General features: G+C 45.5%; 2 protein-coding genes and 1 long non-coding RNA gene across 5 annotated transcripts in view; 1 reads left to right on the forward strand and 2 right to left on the reverse strand.

Annotated features, from left to right (window-relative positions):
• The window catches only part of LOC118365872 (islet amyloid polypeptide), a 127,865-nt gene that overhangs the window by 83,690 nt on the left and 28,476 nt on the right, over positions 1-15,699 (forward strand). The gene's annotated exons all lie outside the window — the stretch shown is intronic.
• LOC127914564 (serine-rich adhesin for platelets-like) overlaps positions 8,102-15,699 on the reverse strand; it is a 30,985-nt gene continuing 23,387 nt past the window's right edge. Inside the window, exons 5-7 of the mRNA XM_052491610.1 lie at positions 11,119-11,491; positions 10,948-10,997; positions 8,102-8,254 (exon numbers count right to left, since the gene is read on the reverse strand). Coding sequence (XP_052347570.1) covers positions 8,102-8,254; positions 10,948-10,997; positions 11,119-11,491 — 576 coding nt within the window. The remainder of the gene's footprint in view (positions 8,255-10,947; positions 10,998-11,118; positions 11,492-15,699) is intronic.
• Positions 12,779-13,382, reverse strand: LOC127914593 (uncharacterized). The gene is made up of 3 exons (XR_008088969.1): positions 13,278-13,382; positions 12,957-13,075; positions 12,779-12,824 (listed from the first exon to the last, which is right to left on the reverse strand). It is a non-coding gene; the product is annotated as an uncharacterized LOC127914593 (long non-coding RNA).

Below are 15,699 nucleotides of genomic sequence, written 5' to 3' on the forward strand. Positions count from 1 at the left end.
TAAAAGCAAAACAAATAAAAGATGTCAATACCATAGACCCTCTATTCACATATTTAACCTTCAAGAGCTAACTTTCTGCTGATTCATAATCTCAATCAGTCTTGACACTGGTTTAAATAGCCTTCCTGCCCTTGACCTAATATGACCCAGACTACCTTCAACTGCATAAGGGGTAACAGTGTTGTGTACTGTTGCAATAGTGTGTCCGTCAACACAGTCAGTACGTAACTGATCAGGTAAGGAATGGTCCGCGTTTGGTAGGTCAGTACGGATATCGTAAGCAGACTGGTCAATTAGCTCACTCACTACACTGTTACAGTCTCCAGCTGCAGTATATCATCCACGGAATCCAAAGGTGGAATATCCTGAGCATCCAAGGATCGCACATCACCCTCCAGGCTTGTGTCACCTGTTCCTTCAGAATCAATCAATCAATCAAATTTGATTTATATAGCCCTTCGTACATCAGCTGATATCTCAAAGTGCTGTACAGAAACCCAGCCTAAAACCCCAAACAGCAAGCAATGCAGGTGTAGAAGCACGGTGGCTAGGAAAAACTCCCTAGAAAGGCCAAAACCTAGGAAGAAACCTAGAGAGGAACCAGGCTATGTGGGGTGGCCACTTCTGGCTGTGCCGGGTGGAGATTATAACAGAACATGGCCAAGATGTTCAAATGTTCATAAATGATCAGCATGGTCAAATAATAGTAAGGCAGAACAGTTGAAACTGGAGCAGCAGCATGGCCAGGTGGACTGGGGACAGCAAGGAGTCATCATGTCAGGTAGTCCTGGGGCATGGTCCTGGGGCTCAGGTCAGTTGAAACTGGAGCAGCAGCATGGCCAGGTGGACTGGGGACAGCAAGGAGCCATCATGTCAGGTAGTCCTGGGGCATGGTCCTAGGGCTCAGGTCCTCCGAGAGAGAGAAAGAAAGAAGGAGAGAATTAGAGAACGCACACTTAGATTCACACAGGACACCGAATAGGACAGGAGAAGTACTCCAGATATAACAAACTGACCCTAGCCCCCTGACACAAACTACTGCAGCATAAATACTGGAGGCTGAGACAGGAGGGGTCAGGAGACACTGTGGCCCCATCCGAGGACACCCCCGGACAGGGCCAAACAGGAAGGATATAACCCCACCCACTTTGCCAAAGCACAGCCCCCACACCACTAGAGGGATATCTTCAACCACCAACTTACCATCCTGAGACAAGGCTGAGTATAGCCCACAAAGATCTCCGCCATGGCACAACCCAAGGGGGGGCGCCAACCCAGACAGGATGACCACAACAGTGAATCAACCCACTCAGGTGACGCACCCCCTGCAGGGACGGCATGAGAGAGCCCCAGTAAGCCAGTGACTCAGCCCCTGTAATAGGGTTAGAGGCAGAGAATCCCAGTGGAAAGAGGGGAACTGGCCAGGCAGAGACAGCAAGGGCGGTTCGTTGCTCCAGAGCCTTTCCGTTCACCTTCCCACTCCTGGGCCAGACTACACTCAATCATATGACCCACTGAAGAGATGAGTCTTCAGTAAAGACTTAAAGGTTGAGACCGAGTTTGCGTCTCTGACATGGGTAGGCAGACCGTTCCATAAAAATGGAGCTCTATAGGAGAAAGCCCTGCCTCCAGCTGTTTGCTTAGAAATTCTAGGGACAATTAGGAGGCCTGCGTCTTGTGACCGTAGCGTACGTGTAGGTATGTACGGCAGGACCAAATCAGAGAGATAGGTAGGAGCAAGCCCATGTAATGCTTTGTAGGTTAGCAGTAAAACCTTGAAATCAGCCCTTGCTTTGACAGGAAGCCAGTGTAGAGAGGCTAGCACTGGAGTAATATGATCAAATTTTTTGGTTCTACTCAGGATTCTAGCAGCCATATTTTGCACTAACTGAAGTTAATTTAGTGCTTTATCCGGGTAGCCGGAAAGTAGAGCATTGCAGTAGTTTAACCTAGAAGTGACAAAAGCATGGATTAATTTTTCTGCATCATTTTTGGACAGAAAGTTTCTGATTTTTGCAATATTACGTAGATGGAAAAAAGCTGTCCTCGAAATGGTCTTGATATGTTCTTCAAAAGAGAGATCAGGGTCCAGAGTAACGCCGAGGTCCTTCACAGTTTTATTTGAGACGACTGTACAACCATTAAGATTAATTGTCAGATTCAACAGAAGATCTCTTTGTTTCTTGGGACCTAGAACAAGCATCTCTGTTTTGTCCGAGTTTAATAGTAGAAAGTTTGCAGCCATCCACTTCCTTATGTCTGAAACACATGCTTCCAGCGAGGGCAATTTTGGGGCTTCACCATGTTTCATTGAAATGTACAGCTGTGTGTCATCCGCATAGCAGTGAAAGTTAACATTATGTTTTCGAATAACATCCCCAAGAGGTAAAATGTATAGCGAAAACAATAGTGGTCCTAAAACAGAACCTTGAGGAACACTGAAATTTACAGTTGATTTGTCAGAGGACAAACCATTCACAGAGACAAACTGATATCTTTCCGACAGATAATATCTAAACCAGGCCAGAACATGTCCGTGTAGAGCAATTTGGGTTTCCAATCTCTCCAAAAGAATGTGGTGATCGATGGTATCAAAAGCAGCACTAAGGTATAGGAGCACGAGGACAGATGCAGAGCCTCGGTCCGATGCCATTAAAATGTCATTTACCACCTTCACAAGTGCCGTCTCAGTGCAATGATGGGGTCTAAAACCAGACTGAAGCATTTCGTATACATTGTTTGTCTTCAGGAAGGCAGTGAGTTGCTGCGCAACAGCCTTTTCTAAAAATGTTGAGAGGAATGGAAGATTCGATATAGGCCGATAGTTTTTTATATTTTCTGGGTCAAGGTTTGGCTTTTTCAAGAGAGGCTTTATTACTGCCACTTTTAGTGAGTTTGGTACACATCCAGTGGATAAAGAGCTGTTTATTATGTTCAACATAGGAGGGCCAAGCACAGGAAGCAGCTCTTTCAGTAGTTTAGTTGGAATAGGGTCCAGTATGCAGCTTGAAGGTTTAGAGGCCATGATTATTTACATCATTGTGTCAAGAGATATAGTACTAAAACACTTGAGCGTCTCTCTTGATCCTAGGTCCTGGCAGAGTTGTGCAGACTCAGGACAACTGAGGTTTGGAGGAATACGCAGGTTTAAAGAGGAGTCTGTAATTTGCTTTCTAATAATCATAATCTTTTCCTCAAAGAAGTTCATGAATTTATCACTGCTAAAGTGAAAGTCATCCTCTCTTGGGGAATGCTGCTTTTTAGTTAGCTTTGCGACAGTATCAAAAAGGAATTTTGGATTGTTCTTATTTTCCTCAATTAAGTTAGAAAAATAGGATGATCGAGCAGCAGTAAGGGCTCTTCGGTACTGCACGGTACCGTCTTTCCAAGCTAGTCGGAAGACTTCCAGTTTGGTGTGGCGCCATTTCCGTTCCAATTTTCTGGAAGCCTGCTTCAGAGCTCGGGTATTTTCTGTGTACCAGGGAGCTAGTTTCTTATGAGAAATGTTTTTAGTTTTTAGGGTGCAACTGCATCTAGGGTATTGCGCAAGGTTAAATCGAGATCCTCAGTTAGGTTGTTAACTGATTTTTTGTCCTCTGGCGTCCTTGGGTAGGCAGAGGGAGTCTGGAAGGGCATCAAGGAATCTTTGTGTTGTCTGTGAATTTATAGCACGACTTTTGATGGTCCTTGGTTGGGGTCTGAGCAGATTATTTGTTGCAATTGCAAACGTAATAAAATGGTGGTCCGATAGTCCAGGATTATGAGGAAAAACATTAAGATCGACAACATTTATTCCATGGGACAAAACTAGGTCCAGCGTATGACTGTGACAGTAAGTGGGTCCAGAGACATGTTGGACAAAACCCACTGAGTCGATGATGGCTCCGAAAGCCTTTTGGAGTGGGTCTGTGGACTTTTCCATGTGAATATTAAATTCACCAAAGATTAGAATATTATCTGCTATGACTACAAGGTCCGATAGGAATTCAGGGAACTGATTGAGTCGGCTGCATAGATTTCATGACTAGAAGCTCAAAAGACGAAAACGTCATTTTTTTTTTGTAAATTGAAATTTGCTATCGTAAATGTTAGCAACACCTCCGCCTTTGCGGGATGCACGGGGGATATGGTCACTAGTGTAACCAGGAGGTGAGGCCTCATTTAAAACAGTAAATTCATCAGGCTTAAGCCATGTTTCAGTCAGGCCAATCACATCAAGATTATGATCAGTGATTAGTTCATTGACTATAATTGCCTTTGAAGTAAGGGATCTAACATTAAGTAGCCCTATTTTGAGATGTGAGGTATCATGATCTCTTTCAGTAATGACAGGAATGGAGGTGGTCTTTATCCTAGTGAGATTGCTAAGGCGAACACCGCCATGTTTAGTTTTGCCCAACCTAGGTCGAGGCACAGACACGGTCTCAATGGTGATAGCTGAGCTGACGACACTGACTGTGCTAGTGGCAGACTCCACTATGCTGGCAGGCTGGCTAACAGCACCCTATTTCATTGTGGAGCTAGAGGAGTTAGAGCCCTGTCTATGTTGGTAGATAAGATGAGAGCACCCCTCCAGCTAGGATGGAGTCCGTCACTCCTCAGCAGGTCAGGCTTGGTCCTGTTTGTGGGCGAGTCCCAGAAAGAGGGCCAGTTATCTACAAATGCTATCTTTTGGGAGGGGCAGAAAACAGTTTTCAACATTTACATTACATTTTTACATTTAAGTCATTTAGCAGACGCTCTTATCCAGAGCGACTTACAAATTGGTGCATTCACCTTATGACATCCAGTGGAACAGCCACTTTACAATAGTGCATCTAAATCTTTTAAGGGGGGGTGAGAAGGATTACTTTATCCTATCCTAGGTATTCCTTAAAGAGGTGGGGTTTCAGGTGTCTCCGGAAGGTGGTGATTGACTCCGCTGTCCTGGCGTCGTGAGGGAGTGTGTTCCACCATTGGGGAGCCAGAGCAGCGAACAGTTTTGACTGGGCTGAGCGGGAACTGTACTTCCTCAGTGGTAGGGAGGCGAGCAGGCCAGAGGTGGATGAACGCAGTGCCATTGTTTGGGTGTAGGGCCTGATCAGAGCCTGGAGGTACTGAGGTGCCGTTCCCCTCACAGCTCCGTAGGCAAGCACCATGGTCTTGTAGCGGATGCGAGCTTCAACTGGAAGCCAGTGGAGAGAGCGGAGGAGCGGGGTGACGTGAGAGAACTTGGGAAGGTTGAACACCAGGCGGGCTGCGGCGTTCTGGATGAGTTGTAGGGGTTTAATGGCACAGGCAGGGAGCCCAGCCAACAGCGAGTTGCAGTAATCCAGACGGGAGATGACAAGTGCCTGGATTAGGACCTGCGCCGCTTCCTGTGTGAGGCAGGGTCGTACTCTGCGGATGTTGTAGAGCATGAACCTACAGGAACGGGCCACCGCCTTGATGTTAGTTGAGAACGACAGGGTGTTGTCCAGGATCACGCCAAGGTTCTTAGCGCTCTGGGAGGAGGACACAATGGAGTTGTCAACCGTGATGGCGAGATCATGGAACGGGCAGTCCTTCCCCGGGAGGAAGAGCAGCTCCGTCTTGCCGAGGTTCAGCTTGAGGTGGTGATCCGTCATCCACACTGATATGTCTGCCAGACATGCAGAGATGCGATTCGCCACCTGGTCATCAGAAGGGGGAAAGGAGAAGATTAATTGTGTGTCGTCTGCATAGCAATGATAGGAGAGACCATGTGAGGTTATGACAGAGCCAAGTGACTTCAACCAGCGATTGAGTTGTGAGACTGCTGTAGAGCTCATCACTCCCCCTAACTGGGAGGGGGCCAGAGACAATTACTCGATGCCGACACATCTTTCTAGCTGATATGCACGCAGAAGCTTGGTGATCTCTGACTGTTTCATCCTAACATCGTTGGTGCCGACGTGGATAACAATATCTCTATACTCTCTACACTCGCCATTTTTAGCTTTAGCCAGCACCATCTTCAGATTAGCCTTAACGTCGGTAGCCCTGCCCCCTGGTAAACAGTGTATGATCGCTGGATGATTCGTTTTAAGTCTAATACTGCGGGTAATGGAGTCGCCAATGACTAGAGTTTTCAATTTGTCAGAGCTAATGGTGGGAAGTTTCGACGTCTCAGACCCCGTAACGGGAGACTCTGGTCTCTACAACTCTCAAGACAACTCTGACACCCACACTCTGGTTCTGTACTCAGCACCATCATCCTCTGCAGTGTCCATGGCAGCTGAGACCACTAGGCTGTCATTCATGTCCTCAGACTCTGTTAATCCAGACATGTCTGTTCCCTCCTCAACAGCAGCATGGGGAAGAGGAAGAAAGTTGACTGGCATTATCAGGTTGCGGTGTACCGTCTTCTCCCGTCCAGTGGAGATGTTCTGAATCTTAAAGGTGTGACTGTCAGCATTCAATCCAGTGACAAGGTAAACAGTATCCTCCCAACGGTCAGCGAGCTTCCGCTTTCCCCGCTCCCCCTTGTTAGCCAGCAATACTCGATCCCCAATCTCCACTGGTGCTCCTCTGACTCTTCTGTCATAAAGGTCAGCATGCCTCTTCAACTGCTTTGTTGCAGATGCCTGTGCTGCATTCATGGCTTCTTTCAGATCTCTCCTCAAAGACTGAACAAACTGGTCATAGTCGACAACTTCTGGGTTCTCTATGACAGAGCCAAAGACTATGTCAACAGGCAGTCTTGGCGTCCTCCCAAACATTAGCAGGAAAGGGGCAAAGCCCGTGGTCTCGTGGATTGTACAATTGTATGCAAACGTAAGGGACTTCAGCGCCTGAGGCCATCTGTGCTTTGCTCTCGTTGGCAGGGCCCGGATCATGTTTCCCAAAGTCCTATTCATCCTTTCGCAGGACACGTTCCCCATCGGATGGTACGGCGTGGTGTGAGACTTCTGAATGCCTGCAACACTCAACAGTTTGGCTATTAAAGCACTCTTAAGTTGGCTCCCTGGTCTGAGTGTATACGGCGAGGCATCCCGTAGACACAGAAATAGTTGTTCCACAACTGATGAGCTACTGACTTAGCAGACTGGTTCGGACACAAGAAGGCATGAGCTAATTTGGTAAAGTGGTCAGTAACAACGAGCACATCCAAGGATTTGTTTGAGGAATCTTCTGCAGACCAGAAGTCTATGCACACTAGTTCAAGAGGCTCAGTTGTTATTATGCTCTCAAGAGGAGCTCTTGCTTCCGGATCAGGAGTCTTGCTCACCACGCATCTCCTGCAGCACTTCACATAGGCTTTTACCTCCCTCTCCAGGCCATGCCAGAAGAACCTCTGTCTTGTCAGGTAGACTGTTCTCTGTTGGCCCTGGTGGCCAGCTTCATCATGGACACCCTTCAACACCATTGCTTTCATGGAGGCTGGAACCACATACAGATACATTTTCCTCTTTGTAACCACATTCTTCGAAACACGATACAGTACACCCATCTTCATGGTCAACTTGTCCCAACTTCTGAGAAGACCCAAAACCTCAACACTCTCATGGGCACGCTCCCTCCGGGATGGTCTTCTCCCCCTCTCAACAAAGAAGATGACTTTGCTGATCACGTTGTCATCACGCTGCTTACTCATCAGTAGGTCGTGTGGCAGAACATCGACATCGGTCTGCTCTGATGGCATAACAGCCTGTGGGAGCTGTGGCAACAGCAGTGCATGTGAGCTCACTTCACCCACCCAGCACCTGTGTGAATGAAGAACAGCTGCAACTTCATGTCTTGATAAAGCACCAGATGGGGGGTCAACAGTAGCCTGACAGCTAATGACCACTTCGTTGGAGTCAGAGACTTTGTCAAAGGGGTGGCTGGACCAGCGAAGCACATCTTGTACTCTGTCTGTGCACACAGCGTCGGCTTGAGCTAGTAAGGTCTCGTACGGGACCCTTGTCAGGCGATGGAGTGCACTGGGTCGTACGAAGGGCTCTCTGCTCAAAGCATCTGCAACAACATTCATTTTTCCATGGATGTACTTAATGTCAAACCCGTACGGTGCCAGCTTGGCGACCCATCTCTGTTCACAAGCATCAAGCTTTGTTTTGGTCAGAATGTATGTCAAGGGATTATTATTCGTCCATACCGTGAACTACTGTCCCCGTAGCCAGTGGTGGAACTTGTCACAGATAGCCCATTTCATGGCAAAGAACTCGAGCCTGTGCGCAGGATACCTCGACTGTGCATAACTGAGGGACTTGCTCGTGAAGGCTATAGGTCTCGCTGTAGCTCCCGGTTCCTGCACCTGAGAAAGCACAGCACCTAAGCCATTGCTGGATGCATCCACCGAGAGTAGAAAGGGTTTTTTGAAGTTGGGGTGGGCCAACAAAACCTGGTCCAGTAAGGCTTGCTTTAGCTGGAATAAGGCCTGTCTGCATTCTGTTGTCCAGTCGGCAGCCGTCAACTTGCTGACAGGTGAGCTTCGCTTCTTTTTCCAGCGTGGAGCCTTGTGTCCAGTAGTCAATCCAAAGAGAGGCTTTGCAATGGTCGAGCAACCTTCAATGAACTTTTGATAATACACCACCATCCCAAGGAATGACCTCAATTTCTTCTGAGATGGAATCTCAGCGAAGGATGATCCGATCCAGAAGAACGGTCACGGCACCACTGTAACAGTACTCTTCTTGCATTGTGTACAATCAGTCATCGACACGGAACTCCAACATGTAGCACCAGTCATGTAGATTTATTCTGTTAGGAACGGCACAAAATTGCACGTCATGCAATGCACGTCTCACCATCCAAATCTGCACTCACGCACTGTACAAAATATATAAACCTCCCCACCAGACACAGTAAATTGCTAGCTAGAACTGGCGGGAATTCTTTACAACAAAATGCACAACAAATATTCTCCAAAAACTGCTGCATCTTATGTGTGATGTTCGAATAACATTTACAAACAATTTTATATAAATTGTACATTTAAATCATCACTTGAGAGTATAAAAATCACTTTTGATGTACAGTGCTTTGCAACCAACAACTTACCTCTGGTTTGGTGCTTGTTCACTGGGACGATTCTAACTGGAACATCCCCCCTCGTAAGCAACTACGCAAACCAGCCAATAAGATGCCATGTTGAATAGGTGAAGGCAAGACAAACTCAAACCAAAAACCCATTGGCTTAACAATAAAGTGGCAAGCGGAATCACCAATATAACCCTCTTGCTTGCATATACACTCAGTGTTACTCATTTGCACTGACATAAGTTACTTTCAACCATTAACGTAAGGCCTTCTTGGTGCCTTATCTGATTGGCAAAGTATTATTTTTGATGTATGGAAAAAATGTTATACAATTCCTATGTAGAGAAGGTTCTCTCTGGTAGTTCAATATGACAATATGACACTCTTGTAAAATAGATGTTTAATCTCAATGTGACTCCCTGTTTAAATAAAGGTTCAATACAAAAACATCAACACAAACACAGGATATGGGGTACGCATGGTATCACATCATTACATACCAGGCCCTTCTGCACCTGCATTCCAGCACCTTTCCAGCATCTGGTATTGACTCAACATGTTTGAGGTGGGGGTTCAAGAAATGTTGTGGAAGAGGTGGCCGTTGAATGTATGATTCTGATATGTACAGGTAAGTTCATTGTGTGTGTGGGGGGGGGGGAGCACGCCAATGAGTAAATGCATAGTCTCTAGTGGGTTTGAATATGAATGAGCAGCAGTGTTGTGATGTGTCCTATCCTGTCCTTGCAGAGTGATCTTCCTTACCCTCGGCACATGTCTCGGTGGCTCCTCCTACTTTTTCCATCATCGCAGTCATTACAGTTTAGGAGGGAGTAGGACACCCCCACAGGACAGCCCCCACACTCATTGCAAGAGATCGAACTTCAGACTCTCCCCAAAACAACTGAACCCCCCAACAAACCGAAAGAGATTTAAGGTGCACACCCCTAAAGAGGTAGCCAGAAGAGGATAACACACTTCAAGCTCACAAAGACACAGTGGAGGAGGAACTATCCAACACCCAGGGAGAGAGAACAAGTGACCTCAGTCGAACACAGACAGTAGGGAGAGGTGGGAGAGGAGGAGGTTACCCCAGATGCCATTCCTCCTGCTCATGCGAGCAAGGAAAGAGATGACAAGCCTTCTGATCAGGCCAACAGGCAGGCCAAGGGAGAGGTCATAGTGATTCACACCCACAGAGAGAAAGACAACCCACACAACCTATTGGCTGAGATGAACCACACAGAGTTAGAGGGCTTTCAGGGCTAGCCAGTCAGCCAGCCTGCTCTGATCCTCACGTCAGTTGTATTTAAATTCATGTTCATTAAATATTTTTATTCATGATTTGAAAAGTCCCATTTACTTAATGATATATTTTCACTGTCTGCAACCCTCAAGAACCAGGGTGAGTCTGGGTCACCCTTTTCCTGGGCAAACACAACTTGCATATTGTCGTAGATTAGGTCAAAATGTTCATCTTTTAACATTGCTTGAATAAAAGAATGCATTTTTTATAGTGTGCAAGAGTTGCGCTTTTTAGTTTTCTATGATGATTAAAGGTTTTGGTTGCACCTCAACTCAACGTTGGTTGAGCTCCCTCGGTTTTTTGTTGTTGTCAAATACTACTTTTTTTGTTTTGTTTACGTGTAGTAAGTAAATTATTAAAAGCATTAAAATTGGGAGGTTTCCCACTTATTTACACAACCTACTCCACACTTGCAAAGTGAAAGTTTATAGAAATGTTCTGAAATTAAGTAGTAAACAGGAAAAGCAGAATTGAATCCAATTATTATAATGCAAATAATTTAATGGTCTATGGTTCAATCCCATTTCTGAAGGTCTGATGAATAACTAATATTGTTCCTCCTCTTCCTTGTGGCAGGCGCAGCAGCACACTGCCCTCCAAAGCCTGAAAAAAAATCGGTGGACTTTCCCTTTGCATGCAGCTCTGCATGGAACATCCAGTGTCACATCCTTGGTGACGTGTGGGGTGACATCTGGGATGACCACAGCAACATCCTCTGGAAAGGGAGAAAAGAGGGACAGAATGTAAACAAATGCAAACCGTAGGTTCTAAACACTGGCCAGTTGAAAGGTTCTACTAAGATGTCATGACAAACGGCACCTGTCAGTGTTACTCACCTGCTTGGATGTCAGTTGGCAGAGTGGTGAAGACGGCCATCTTGAGAGTCCTTTCTTCAGGTGTGACATCCACAACCTCCAAGAGGGAAGAGATGGGCTCTGCCTCTCTATTAGGGTTGATGTCCACAACCTCAAGGTGGAAAGAAGCCGGATCTGCCTCTCTATTAAGGGTGATGTCCACAACCTCAAGGTGGGAAGAAGCTGGATCTTGCTGTGTCTTAGGGGTGATGTCCTGAACCTCCAGGTGTGAATTAGCCGGGTCTGCCTCTGTCTTAGGGGTTATTTCCACAACCTCCAAGTGGGAACAAGCTCTGTCTGCCTCTGTTTTAGGGCCGATGTCCGCAACTTCCAGGTGGGAACAGGCCGGGTCTGCCTGTATGTTATGCGTGATGTCCACAACCTCAAGGTGGGAAGAAGCAGAGTCTGCCTCTATGTTAGCGGTGATGTCCACAACCTCTAGGTGGGAAGACGCCTGGTCTGCCTCTATGCTAGCGGTGATGTCCACAACCTCTAGGTGGGAAGACGCCTGGTCTGCCTCTATGCTAGCGGTGATGTCCACAACCTCCAGGTGGGAAGAATCCTGGTCTGCCTCTGTGTTAGCGGTGATGTCCACAACCTCAAGGTGGGAAGAAGTCTGGTCTGCCTCTGTGTTAGCGTTGATATTCACAACCTCCATGTGGGAAGAAGCCGGGTCTGCCTCTGTGTTAGGAGTGACAACAACAATCCTGATAAGCTCTACTACTACAAGTCACCGAGATGTCATCACAACAGGCATCTGTCAGAGTGCTCTCTATCATTGCTACTCACCTGCTAGGATGTCTGGAGGTGCAGTGGAGACGGCCGCGGCGACGACAGGGAGGACTGGTAAGGTGGCTGCAGGGGGCTGGAAGCAGCTCTGGACCTCGTCAGCCACAAAGGCACAGACAGATCTCACATAAAATGGGCTCTGGAGGTCATCCGTGGAGAAGGACTGACTGATTCTCCCGAGGATTGACCACACAGATTCAAAAGCCGCAGCGCGGGAGAAAGGGATTTGAGGGGAAGGGGCCTTTAACATGCTGGAGAGCTTCTCCACTACGGCCGCCACCATGCCCACGGCCATCCCGCTTACTAGGATTGGGTGCCCTGAATGGCCTTCCTTCGGCTGAATCCACAGGGCCAGGAGGAGCCTTGGCACCACCTCCACAACCACCTGGGCTGGGCTGAGCAGGTTGCTACGGGGCTCATTGGACAGCTCGCCCATAATGCTCCTTACAGCTCTTTCCACGATGCTGTGGACCTTAGGGTCGCTGAAATCAATAAAAAGGAGAATACAAAGCTCAACGATGTGCAATGTGCTCACAGAGAACACTGTCTTAGTCTGTTTCTGCATAGTTACAGATGTGTAGATAAATGGATCAAGTCATATGCAGGGCAGTACATGGAACTCACATGTCAGCTGGCGAGGTGGGGTGCAAGGAGCGGCGGAGCTTGCAGACAGCCTCGTGCTCTATGTCTATCATTTTTAGGCAAGTGTTGACTTCCCATGTCTGCCGTAAAAAACAGGAAGTCCGATTAGTGAAATTTCACAACATATCTATTCTGCTGTACTAACTAGTTGTTGAAAGGCTAGTAAAGAGCTCACTGACTTGTGGTATGTGTCTAACTCTCATTGTCTTACCAGCCGAGCGAGGTCATTCCCCTCCTCCAGGGTTTCCTTCCACACCCTTCAAATAAAACACAGAGCAATTCAACTTTCCAGGCTTCCGATTTTTCTGTTGTTTATTTTACCCACACTTCTTGGAGTGCTGCTGGTGGCAGGGAATGGCAGTGAAGGTGAGTGATGAAGTGGTACTCACCTCTCCCTAAGGGATTTTTTGCCCTGAGACACCAGCCAGTCGCTCATGTGCTCCGTGGTGACATGGTGCGGGACCTGGCCTTGACTCTGGAGCAGCAGATAGTGGACCATGAGCTTCTTCTGCAAGATGAGGTAAGGTGTGAGACATTGCCATGAAATACCATATCATGTGCATTCTGAAGGGCCTCTCACAACATTTCACAACTGTTCATGCATCACAATTTGCGAGTGTTATTAAGAACTCTTATGACCATCTTCTCTAAACTGTCTTGAAATACAACTCTCTTTCTGTTGTTTATGTTTTTTTGGGGATGAATCTTACCTGTTTATTGTAATATGTTTCCTCCCAGCAGGCCTGCAGAGTCTGGAAATAAAGGCTGCTTCTACAGAATTCCTTTGAAGAGAATGACAATAATGGTGCTTTGTTATGCACATTGTGCACAGGCATTTACAGTATGCTAAAATGAATATCTCCAAAGATTACCTTTGTGGGACCATAAGTGAACTCCGGAATGCACCAAACCCTATCCATGGTAAGATGGTGAAGAAATGCAGCGCTATAGATATACGAGATGCTCTAGAGATAACAGGAATAAGTTAAAGTCGCGAATGATCAATTACTGTGGAGTCTTCCAATATGCTGCACTTAGAATTGAATTGTAGGCAATGTTTGGCACAAAATAGAATGTTTACATTCTATTGCTATGGAGAAATGGAATGTGTAGAACCTTTATAAATGGGTATGCTTCTATGTCTTTATGTCTTGAAAGATTAAGCTCTTTATTTTGTCATAATGTGTATATATGAGGATTGGAACCTGTTTCGATTCATTGCGGGTATCCAGCTACATGTTGCTTAGACTTAGACCTACTAATCCAACCTTGGTTTACAAGTGAAATTAATTGTTTATATATGCCTATACAAATCTATTAACCATATATATTTAAAGCAATGATTGTCAATTGAAAATATGGTTGCTGTGTTATCTTGTTGTGCGCCTTGAGTGTCAGAGTCCTCTTAAGCACGTTATTCCAATATTTCCGAGCTCTGAATTGACATAAGGTACACTTTTGCAAAGCTAATCGGTTAAAAATAAGAGTATGAATGCCAATAAACGTTTGTCTTGAATTATATGCATAATAGTGTAGTTAACAAAATCGCTCAGCGTGGGAACTTTTGCTGGGTGGGAAGTATCCGTTATAAGTCTCCATGGCGCGTATAGACCATCACTTCGTTGTCTTGTTGGTAACATAAAAATGCACGACAGTGCGCATTGTAAAAGTCTAACAGTTGTTTTTCTTATTGTTTCTCACAAACAGATATTTGAGAGGGGAATTTCGTGCAGTTGTACCTATGATGCACAGACACACTAAAGCTGTACAGTGTAGTTTGAAAAGCCAGTTTATATTATTTGCAGATCGAAATATGTAACATTTGAAATGAATGTGGCAGAACAGTTTAGCATAAGGTTCCTGTGGGAGTCTTCTCCTTCAGTCTTTTTGCCTCCTTAGCCTCGTTTCCCATTACGTGGGATTTTCCCAGTGCCAACTTCACATGAGATGGCCGCTGTCTACTGCCATGTGGTGCTGAATGACAGATCTCGCTTTTAAGATTTCGCTGCTGTCCATGGTGCTGAAATATCCAATCTCGGCTATTTGCAAATGTATGACCAGCCAAACTTGACCCCACACATACACACACGTTAATGGTAATCTCTCACACACTTTTGAACATTGCACAAGTGTGTTTGTTTTAATAAAGATGCGAAGAATGAAATCAATGTGTGGATGTTGATTGGACAATGTATAGGTGTTTTACAGAAGCCATTTTGTGCCATTCCCTATAGTGTGAATTTGACTGGAGCATGATCAGATTGCTTTGTTTAAGCCAGAATAGAGATTTGGTCTGAGAAACGATGCCCAATATTGCATGATAGCTGTGAAGAAGAAAACAATAAGGCCATGTTTATATGACCCCCTTTCAAAGAGTCACTCATTTATATTGTTCTTGTAGATATACGGTGCCTTCAGAAAGTGTTCATACCGCTTAACTTATTCCACATTTTGTTTTCTTACAGCCTGAATTCAAAATGGATGCAATTATAATTGTTTATCCTTTCCAGCTACACACAATACACCATAATGACAAATTGAAAACATGTTTGACATTTTTGCAAATGTACTGAAAATGATTTACATGTTTTCACAATACATGTTAGAATCACCTTTGGCAGCAATTAAAGCTTTGAGTCTTTCTGGGTAAGTCTCTAAGAGCTTTGCACACTTGGATTGTACCATATTTGCAATATACAATATATACATAACCAGTCAAATGTTTGGACACATCTACTCTTTCAAGGGTTTTTCTTTAGTTTTACTATTTTTAACATTGTACAATAATAGTGAAGACATCAAAACTATGAAATAACACATATGGAATCATGTAGCAACCAAACAAAGGTTAAAGTAATGACGGACTGCCGTTTCTCGTTGCTTATTTGAGCTGTTCTTGCCAAAATATGGACTTGGTCTTTTACCAAATAGGGCTATCTTCTGTATACCACCCCTACCTTGTCACAACACAACTGATTGGCTCAAACGCATTAAGAAGGAAAGAAATTCCACAAATTAACTTTTAACAAAGCACACCTGTACATTGAAATTCATTCCAGGTGACTAACTCATGAAGCTGGTTGAGAGAATGCCAAGACTGTGCAAAGCTGTCACCAAGGCAAAGGGTAGCTA

The sequence above is a fragment of the Oncorhynchus keta genome, chromosome 33 (genome assembly GCF_023373465.1).
Source record: "Oncorhynchus keta strain PuntledgeMale-10-30-2019 chromosome 33, Oket_V2, whole genome shotgun sequence".
Lineage (NCBI taxonomy): Eukaryota > Metazoa > Chordata > Actinopteri > Salmoniformes > Salmonidae > Oncorhynchus > Oncorhynchus keta.